The sequence below is a fragment of the Epinephelus fuscoguttatus genome, linkage group LG8 (assembly GCF_011397635.1).
Source record: "Epinephelus fuscoguttatus linkage group LG8, E.fuscoguttatus.final_Chr_v1".
NCBI classification, from domain to species: domain Eukaryota; kingdom Metazoa; phylum Chordata; class Actinopteri; order Perciformes; family Serranidae; genus Epinephelus; species Epinephelus fuscoguttatus.
In genome coordinates this window covers 38,308,412-38,319,635 of record NC_064759.1, presented here as the reverse complement: position 1 = coordinate 38,319,635, position 11,224 = coordinate 38,308,412, and the positions used below count along the sequence as shown (strand labels likewise).

General features: G+C 39.6%; 1 protein-coding gene across 1 annotated transcript in view; it reads left to right on the top strand.

Annotated features, from left to right (window-relative positions):
* Positions 1 to 2,739: 2,739 nt before the first annotated feature.
* The window catches only part of cdk14 (cyclin-dependent kinase 14), a 278,138-nt gene continuing 269,653 nt past the window's right edge, over positions 2,740 to 11,224 (top strand). The window contains exon 1 of the mRNA XM_049584038.1: positions 2,740 to 3,226. Within this exon, the coding sequence (XP_049439995.1) occupies positions 3,133 to 3,226 (94 nt within the window). The 5' untranslated portion in view covers positions 2,740 to 3,132. The remainder of the gene's footprint in view (positions 3,227 to 11,224) is intronic.

Genomic DNA, 11,224 nt, shown 5'->3' with positions numbered 1-11,224 from the left:
TCTTCAAACGGTGGGGTCTGTGGGACCCCAGGACATTAGCAGCATTTTTAATCAACATAGAGCTGATATGTTGTTGGATAGTTAAATCATTTTTATAAGCTGATCATACAGTGTATGCATATAACTGTTTAATAACCATTTATAAGGAAATAAACTTTACAAGTCTCAAAATTCTGATGGCGTGCTTTTTTATTAATAGCATGTAATTGTACTTTTATTTGTATTACTTTGGTACATTTAATGTCATAAAATTACTTTGATACTAAAGTGCAGTAAATATCAGATACTTTAAGAATTTAACACAGGTAATATTCTAATATGTGATTTTAACTTCTATCAAAGTTATTTTCTGGTAAGATATTTGTACTTATACTCATGTATGGCTTTCAGGTACTTTATCCAGTATTGCAAAGAAATGCATATGGTAGCTACAGAGCAATTTTAGTTATGTGTCAGACCACAGAGGTCAAAATGGCAAATAACTAAGATTCCAGTAGACATATTTTGGAGAGTCAAGCTGCATTTGAGGTCAACACTGATCACATATCTTCAGCATTATGTAAATAAATTGTACTTAAGCAAGTTTTACAGCTGAGAGCCCAACTGGAAGTACTGCATAATTAGGTTTAGAAACAATTCTCATAAAATGAAGGAAAGTCTCAAGCTGTTAAAATGATGCTTTTATAAGTATGCTCATGAGGAGCCCAGACACAACACAATAGTTAAAGAGGAGCTCAGTTAAATATGCACGACTTGTTCTTAGTTACAGTAACAGAGGAGCTCTCACATTACTGTACCTGAGAGGATTCCAGATGCAGTTACCTCACTGCCATCTGGTGCCAACACCATGCAACATTTCTTTTAACCTGCTAATCCACTTTACAAAACCCTGTCTTCAGCATTTTGATATAAGCGTCATAGATCTGGCTTTTACTGGCCTTTTAGGGACTGTTCTTTAGTTATCGGGGGGGGGGGGGGTGACTTTTTTTTTCTTTTTCCTTGAGCCTCCCCTCCCATCATAATCTGTTATTAGATATGAAAACATAACTTTTGATGTTTTGAATTTAAAAGTTAAAAAAAAAGTAAAAGTCGAAGACAAAATCCTGAAATTGAAAACAAAATATGTATATCTTTTTTACCCTTGTATAAACAGGTTTTTTTTTTTTTTGGATGAAATTTTAACTCGGAATTTGTAAAATAAAATTAGATTTGGTTATGTTTTTGTCTGATGGAAGTGTATGACACACATGATGTGTTCAAGGACTGATAGATATTTCAAAATCCAATGATAATTTCTGTTTTCACTGTTTCTTGCTATGATAAATGATGTATTTTTAATGATTTTTTTTTAAGAAAACATGCCTTCCAAACCAGTTATTTTCTTTACAAATCGGTGGTAAAATAAATACAAAATACAACCATTTAAAGGTATATATACCTCCCCTAACATCAGTCCCACCCCAGTGCTAAAAAAAATAATTTGACAAGCCTCCTCCTTTTTGCACCTCCCCTCCCCCATACGTAAAGAACAGTCCCTTATTACACTAGACAAGATTCTGTTTCACACCATATATACTTCTCTACAGACTGTAGAGGTGTGCTGGTTGATGAAAAATGTGTGCATGCATCATTAACAATGGCTCCATAATGAAGGACCAACTCAAACTAATGAAGCTGTACATTTGTCTCAATTATCAGCGTGCTCCAGTCAAAGCAATTATGAAAACATTTCAGCCCTTTGCATTCCTGAGATGTTTCCAGACCGTGCTGGTCTCTAACAGCTTAACTGAGGGCCACATCCAAAACCGAGACATATTATGTATACGTACACTGCTACGCCATTGTTCTTTTGATGCCTCTGAATTACTCATGCAGCTGCTGTGGTGACTGCAGTACAGACATGATCAAATTGGAGATGCCAGCCAGCACATAAAGACACATGACAGGAGCAGAATAGAGCTCATGAGCTCACTGCTGCAGGATTTAGATTATTGATGCAGGGTTGGGATAGCTCTGATGGCTTTAATCCCAGAGCTCACTTTAATCCCAACTATATGTAAGTTAACTGACAAAATATGATATTATTGTGGCAGAAATGGGCTGCTGGATATTCTTATTTAATTTAAGCAGTGTTTTTTTTTTTTTTTTTTGCAAAAAGGGGAAAGCGAAGATAAAAAAATACCTCATGAAAGTAAAACTATGCAACATTATAAAATCAGAAATGGTGCATATTAGTGATTTCATATGATCACAAGTTATTTGCATGGATATGATACCCAAATATTGTCACCACGTGCATGACAAAGACTGAATCTTTTCATGCACATCACCAAATTTTATTTGCCTCCATCATATGAAATAAATCAAACACAAATCCCAGCAGAGTCCAGGTTGATCTGGTAGTTTTTATTAAGTCTAAAAGATCAGCTATGATGTATTCCCAGGTGGAATCAGGAATACCAGCGATGGAGCTGATGCCTGGGGAATACCTCGACCTGCACACAATAACAGGGTCTCGCAGAGGGCAGCAGTCTCAAGCCGGAGCGCTGACAACAATCTGGTTCACTCATGAAAATATCCCTCCTCCTGCAACACATTACAGGGCGGTGCTGGCTCTTTGACGGACAGTCTCCCGGACCAATAGAAACGCGGTGCTCCACGGGAGCTCTCCAATCATCGCATCCAGGGCGGGGTCTAGGGTCGAAACCAGAGAGAGAATCCCAAAAATGACATCTAGATTGCGGTGGAGCAGGGAGCGACTGGGACGTTGAGAGAAGAAAGAACCAAGTCAGAGCGAGATCTAATTTACAGGATCCTAACCCTAAAAAAGACGCACCAGAAAGACGCAGCAAATTACGCACGGTTTCCAGTTTGGATGCGTCTGCTTCAGACTTTTATTGCCTCTTTGGAAATGTAGTTGCATTCTTGAGAAAAAAATCTCAAGAAGGCATTTGTTGTTAGTAGTTGATGAGAGAAGTGAGAGCCGTTGAGGCTCCGTTTCCTGTTTGCCAGTGCGCTGCAGCTGGGCTGAAGAAGCCCCGCAGGGCTGACTGAACACCGGTCCTCCTTCCCCGCTTCAAACCACAGCCAGTCCGCTGCCTGTCCGCTGCGAAAACTCGCTGGAAAAAAAAAATGTGCGACCTGATGCCAGTCTCCCAGCCCCCGGAGAAAATCGGCAAAATGAAAAAGTTGAGGAGAACTTTGTCCGAGAGTTTCAGGAGTATCGGTGAGTAACGGGACGTGTTCTCAATTTTCCAAGCCATTTTTCAGCCCTTTGTACAGAATGTGAGGAGAGAAATGTCTCCAGCTGCTGCAGCAGCAGCAGTAAAGGCTGCTCCTTTCTGCCGAGGTGATGTCTGGTCACAGTTGGGGTTAGCAGCCATGGAAAACCTACATCAACTTGGCCTTTCCACATTTCCTAAAGCAGAATTCCTTTTGGGAGCTGACAGATTTTTATTAGCAGACAAAAGCTGTTAGGTTTAGAAAGAGTTTTGAGGACAAAGTCCTTTAAGACACAGAGATATAATGTCTTGCTGGAAATTGAGTTTGAGGTTGATTGCTCAATTCTGATCACATAGTTTTCCCTAAATATCATCACCAGAGTCATGATCACAAAACTGCCTGTGGCATAAATTCTAACACACACAAGTCTTAGTCAGTATATGCAAGAAAACATGTGAACCATGTAGACTCAGCAGTCCTTCATTGCAGTAAAGGATGTGAAACCATGGTGACCAAAACATTATGTATTCACAAAAAGTGCCAGAACTTTATTAAGTAGGTGTTGTTTCCATTTGTTGCCATTTAACTAAATAGGCATGAGCATATTTTTTTCATTATGGATTAATCCGCTGGTCTTGAAAATGTTAGATTAACATTACAGTTTAATTCAGGGCAAGGTGACACCTGGCAGTTGCTTTCTTTGTCCCACCAGTAGTCTCAGATATTCACCTTACTATCACTTAAAACAAAGAAACTTAAAGAACATTACACTGGAGAAAACTCATGAGAGAAAATATAGGCAATGTATGTTTCATATGTATCATATGAATGTTTCTGAAGGGATTTAGTGTATGCCCTGACTCTGTCATTGGGAGGTGGATGGTGGATTATGTGGCACCGAGACAAGACGCCTGCCAAACTGCAGACCACTGTCCGAGACAAACAAACAACAAAACTGGTTGTTTGTTACCAAGACTTTGCTGCATTTCCACCAAAACTGGGTATTTAAAGCCAAAACATGATATTTCCCAAACCTTAACCATTTTGTTTTTGTGCCTAAACCTAACCACACATCTACCACTTAATTGTTAAAGTGTAAAGTTTCACTGTATCTGCTACACGATAATGTACAGATGTAATTTATCTTTGGTTTGCAGAAATGTACACTGCCAACATTTACTCTGGAAACTTGGTTGCAAAAAGGAGTTTTACTCAAAAAATAACTTAAAGGGTTAATCAGTTATCAAGGTATTTGCTGATTAAGTTTATGTAGATAAACTGATCGATTAATTTTCTAATTGAAATTAATTTTCTAATTGTGTTTCACGCAATTGTGGGGCACACTCCTGGCAGGAAAAAACAGCTATGTCTTATTAAAAACAACTTCTTTTTTTGATACCTAAAAAGCTGCTGGAAAAACAGCGATGGGTTGTTGCAAAAGCAGCCGGAAGCTTCCTAAATCACAAACAGTGTTGTTGTTTGTTGGTCTGGATCAGTGGTCTGCAGCTTGGTGCTTGGCAGGCGTCCACCACCCTTCCACCTCCTGATGACAAAATCAACTCATATACTACATCACTATAGAAACTTTGATATGACATGTAATTGTAAAGTATCTGCGGTTTGTACAAACATGCTGAGGCATTCCTGGAGGCAACTGGGCTGACTGAGCAGGACTTTTTTACAGTGTGACCTGACAAACACTGTAATGGTTCTAGTGTTTCTAAATGACCTCAAACACATCTTTGACATTTCTGTTTTGCAGTCTCTCTTTGCCACTGATGTATCTGTGATATCAGCTGATTATCAGCTGGAATCATCAGTATACATTCAAAAAGCCACGACCATCAAACATAATCTTTAATACTGTGCTCCAATCTCATGAACAGATGATGGATCTTACAGTACATTTATTGTACAGAAGCTTATTTGTACACCCATAAATGCCATCATTCATTGATATATATGAATGAATAGTGGTAGACCATTTCACCTCAACTGATCTTCAGTAAAAAAGGTGAAATGAGTAATATTGATTAATTCTTTCAGAAAAAGGAGGCATAATATAAATAGGTGTTCCTGCAGATTTTGTTGAAACTTAACGGAAATACCAGATCATAGCGGAGACTGAGCAATACTGATGTGATTTTTGATGTAAACACAGTACTTCACGTGTGTCTGTGTGAGCACGTCTGTGCTCTCTCGTAATGTTTGTTTTTGTTTAATTGTTCAGTTTTCTGCTCTTCTTCACATACGTAGAAGACTGTTTTGTCCACACACACACACACACACACACACACACACATATATATATATATATATATATATATTAGGGCTGCCACTAACGATTATTTTCATTGTCGACTAATCTGTCGATTATTTCTTCGATTAGTCGACTAATCATTTCATCGAAAAATGTGTTAAAATGTTGAAAAATGTCAGTCTGTCTTGCCCAAACCCCAAAATTACGTCATCTAATGTCTTGTTTCATACTCACGCCAAAGGGATTTAGTTCACTGTCACGGGAGAGTGTGTAAAACTGCCAATATCTGAATGTAAGAAGCTGCAGTAAGAGTATTTTGGGGTACTTTTATAGTACTTTTCTATGAAAAATGACTCAAACTGATTAGTCGACTACTAAAATAGTCACCGATTATTTTAATAGTCGATTAGTCATCGATTAGTCGACTAATCGTGGCAGCCCTAATATATATATATATCTATATATTTCTAATTTCTCGGAGCCCTGCGTGATGTATACTAGAGGCTTGATTTGTTTGGCAGATATATAGTGTAAGACTGCAACCAGCCTTATTATTGGAATTATTTATGTGTGTAATCCCTGGGTCTTCAGCATGGGGTCTGCGACCCTTAGTGGTTTCTCAGAGTTACTGCTGCCAAATTATTGTTTGATGTCTTAATATAAGTTTTGATTCAAGTTTTTTTTTTTTAATTAGAATGTATCTGAAAATACACATTAACGTGGATGCAACATATTATTAGCAACACTGTGCTATTTTTTAAAAAAATACAGCACACAACATTGACCATAAACTGTTACCAATGATGTACCGATATTGTTGTACATCCCTACAATTATGTACAATTGAAACGTAATGGCCAGTTAGCTGTATTATTATTTTAAGTGTACGGACATTCTTGTGAGCCACAGTGTATTGTTTTGTAACTTTTCAAGCAAGAGACTCAACACAAAAATGATGTATAAATATATAAATCTGCAAATAATTATTATTCTAATGGCTTAGTATTGTAAGCACCATAAAGGGTGTGTTTAGGAATGGCACTTAAAATTGGCCCTTACAGTTCCCCAAAGTCCAGCTTGACTTATTCACATTGTTTGGTTCGTCTGACCAACAGTCCAAAACTGAAGTCATAAAAAATCAGTCATAATAAAATAAATAAAAGCAGCAAATCTTCACATTTAACAAGCTGGACCCAGTGACAAGAGGCACAGTTTTGCTTGAAAAGAGACAATGAATTAATTATCTGTCAATTGATTTACCAAACAATCTTCTCAGTGCTAAATAAAATTGGACAATGCCAATAAACCGCTTGCCTGTGATTCATCGTAACGACCTGATAAAATATAGGTTATCGTTTTGTGCAAACTAGGTTTAACTCCCTGCATCATCATCATCATCATCATCATCATCTCTTTTCACTCCAGGTTTAAAATAGAGTTCTTATCCAATAATGAATGCTGTGCTGCTAAAGCAACCTGCGAACAAGAATCATCATACACACACACACACACACACACACGTCACTGGCAGTCAAGGTGCACCCATCATATCTCATTTCATCTTCCTCGCTTTCCCTGCTTTTTCTCTCTCATACATGCACACACACACACACACACACACACACACACGCACATACACAGTGCCTCGGCAGAGATCTTCAGTTCAGTGGCCTTTGAAGCAGTGTGTGTAGAGAACGAATAGCTGGATGCAGCCCTATAAGAAAAGATGAGGAATGAACAGAAGTGAGTTTGGGTCGATGTCGCGGGAGCAGAAAGATTGGCATTGACTTTCCTGCCGTGCTGACGCTCATCTCCTATTGGCCATCTTTCCTCCCATCTAAATCAACACATCTGAGCATCGATCGGGCTCTTGCCCCGCTCTACGGATGCTTTAACAAAGCACATTCAAGAGCCAGCTTTATTGTTTATATCCTTGTAACAGTGTTGATCCAACCAGTCCCAGTGGGCAGGGCTGTGTCACATGGCAGATTGTGGCACTGTGCAACATGATGCCTCGTGAATGCTTTGATTTTAATAGCTTCAAATCTGGTTAATGGACTGATGCAAGGTTTCTCAACCTTTTCTGATCTGTGAGCCCAGATTCCATCCTCATGAGCCAAATCTTTAGAGAGCTGTCTGTTTGTTCTGTGAATGTGAATGTGAGGATGACATGTTGTGTTGTCAAGATTAAGAGGAAAGCCCCAGATGGATTATCTGGAATATTAAATTATTGGATTAAAGGTACCTTCTCCTCTAACTGGGTGCCTTAACAAATCACTTGTTTTCACATTTAAACTGCTTCGTAGTCTTTTTTTTCCACTTTGAATTTTGCAAAGACAATTGTATTTATGATGAAAAATCTAAAATAATTTTCCATCCTCCTGTTTAAAGACCTAGTTATTGCTTTCCTGCAGTTGTGACGGAAAGGCCGGTCTGCTTCCTGGACCTGCAGGATCAATCTGGGCGGTGAAGTAAATTAACAGAGCATTACTGCTGTTGAGATGCCCTCGAGCAAGGCAATTAACCTGCAACTGCTCCTGAGGAGCTACAGAGAGGCCATTAGTTCAGAGTGTGGCTGCGCCTTCAAATGTGGATGTGTGATTAAGAGTATGTCCATACAAAGCCGCTATACCCTGCCTTCCCTGTTGCAGCATTCACATGGTTAGCACAGCTCCTTCTTACAAGCCAGCCAAGACGCCAGAAGAAAATGTTGACATTGTGTGTTTCTGCAACCACAGATAGGTTACACTGGCATGTTTAATACAAATCATATCAATGTTTCTGAAATGATGTAATAAAAGTGCTGACTTGGGCATTGAGAGGTGGAGGGGATGGTGGATGATGTGATGAGACATCTGCCAAGCTACAGACCACTGTTCAAGATCAGCAAACAACTAAAGTGGTTGTGTTTAAGCAAATTATTGTTGTGTTTCCAGCATTTTTTAGGCACCAAACGTGGATATTCTGTAGTGACCTGTCCTGTTTTTCCAGCGGGGACAGTGTCACGATAAGCGATCATTCTTTACAAAGACATCGCTGCATTTCCTGCTGGGATAGTGGTACGAAAGGGTATTGTTTTTTACTGAGACATCACTGCTTTTCAAGTGTTGAGGCCCCAAATTTTGCCCCCAAAGACGGGTATTTTAAGCCAAAACATGATCTTTTACTAACCATAACCAAATGGTTTCTGTGCCGAAGCTTAACCACATGTTAACCACAATGTTATGTATTTGCTACATAGTGACTTGCAAATGTAATGTATCCGTGGTTGCAGAAACATACAGTTCCAACATTTTTCTGCTGCGTGGGTTTTACAAGCCCTGGTCAAACCCTACACTCCAGCCCTACACCACTGAGCTCCTCTACCACAGCACCATTGACAATGTCACCCTGAGGGCCCTGTGGCCGCTCATGTTGGTCAGTGCGCTTCTCTGTTGTGTCCCGCAGTGGTGGAATGAACTCCAGTCCACTGGAGACAGGACAGCAGAGTCACTGGCCATCTTCCACTGCAGGCTGCACACACACTTTTTCAGACTACAACTGCACGTCATGCTAGCATTTATTCACGTCTCACTTCTAAAAACAAAAAAACAAAGTCACTTTGCCAAATAAAAACCAACCTGCCCTGTAAAAACTGTGGCCTCACATTTTAGTGTGGATGATTAAAAACTGAACTTTTTGAAAATGATGACAGTTGTAAGCCTGGGTGGGTGTGTGCGGTGGACATCTTTATCTCATTCCTAACCTTGTCCAACCCCTGCAATGTAGCTGATCACTTTATAAAGGTGTTGTCATTACTCTGTTTTATTGAGTTTGATTGACAACTTTTTGATTGGCCAGTCAGCGCAATCATAAAATAGGGGATTAATCAACATGTGGGTACAGCGGTGCAGAAGTAGGCTCACTGTTTACCTGGTTAAAGTAACAGTTCATCCCAAATCAAAATGCATGCTGCCTTTTACACAATGGTACAGTTGGTTGGTGTAGTTTGGTAGAAGAAAATGGTTCCTACATTAAAGTGCTCACGACAAGGTCTGCGGATTATCTTGAGTAATAAGGTCATAATTTCTGGAAAGAGACATTGCTGTTGAGTTTTCAAATGTACTTTTTTGGCACTTGGAGCACCACAAGCCAAGTGCCATCTAGTTCCATTATACCCGAGAGAAGGCAGAGATCTGTATGTCCGATATCTCTGACACTTGTCAGCTCGCACTGAAGCAATCTAGACTGATAAACAGCACTAAAGGGTAAGGAAGTATGTATTATTGATTCAGGGGTGAACTGTCCCTTCAGGAAGTAGCAATCTAGTTCCACCTTGGCCACTTGACTGTCATGCAAGAGTTTGTTATTTGGCAATCTGGAAATCCATCGTTTAAAAAAAAAAAATAAATCTGCTTTTACCTCTGGAGGCACTGCCCGGAGTTTTTCGACTAACGGAAGTGCAGGGGCCTCAGGGATCGCTCACCCCCTTCACTTCCGGCCGTGCCCCCAGTGTTACACTCCTACCTGCAACTCAAACCAAACGGCGGTAAAAACGTTACCGCTAATGCCCTTTTTTTCCTGTCGTGGGGAGTGGAAGGTGTACTGGTGGATGCACAACGTTTGTAAGTTGTGCTGTTGTCCGTGTTTTTTACGTTGAAGAGACTGCGTTTTGGGTGGAGCGGTCGCCATGGACGCTGAGCTTGCTGTTTCTGTAGGTACACATTTCCTGGGGAGACCTGCACGTCTCCGCTCCATTGTGATTGGCTAAAGCGCAGCATCGTTCAACCTCAAACCCCCACCCCCCCGGACTTGTCTTTCACACCGAGCTGCCGACAGATTCTACAGTGTAAATTGCTGAATCTGTCTTGAGAGATTAGTTATTTGGTGGCTGAAACAGGGTGAAGAGTTTTTGATATTTTGCTATTATTCTTATAGTTGTATGAAGATCATTGCAAAAACAACTTGAAAGGTGTGGATGTGGGTTGTTTCCAACCGTGAAAGGTGTTTTTAGAATTAGCGTGGATGTAGTTTACCTATGAGAGTATGAAGTAAGGCGTTGCTGGAGTAGAGCCTTGGTGCTCAGTAGAAAATTACCTCTATTCTGCAGATACAACACTGGGCAAAGTGACTTTAGGTGGATTCATCAGCACATCTCTGATGTTAATTTACCAATAAGAACACCCTCTCTGTATGAGAGGTTTTGCTTCTTAATGTTTTCCTCACAACTTTGATCAAAAGACAAATTCTTTCAGTATGAAAAGCTGTAGGAGCAGTAATGAGGTGTTATGAGTTTTAAAGTGGCAGGATTTTTTTTTCTATTTTCTGCAGTGAGTTTGGACAAAACAGTCTTCTTTTCCCTCTCTAGTGCTATATGTCTCCTCATCATTTCCTTCAGAAAGTGATTCTATTATTTTTTGTATGCTCTCTGACAATAAATATAGTATAAAGATAATTTGCTGTGAGAAAGAGTGTTCTGACAGCATCTCACCGGCATCAAAATCTAAATGTTGTGACATTCTTCACTGAGCGCTTCTTTAGCACAAATGAGGGATCTTCATTTGATGTTTTCCTGAAAAGTTTTCAAAACATCTTTTTATTCATATCACGTGCAAAACCTCACATAATTGTATTGTAGCACATGCTGTCAGCATGGGTTGGTTTTACTTTTGAAATTTCTTTATCCCCATCTGAAGATACATTTTCACTTGAAATTGTCTCTGCACATGAAATACTGTCATATGTACTATATAGGGCTGATGA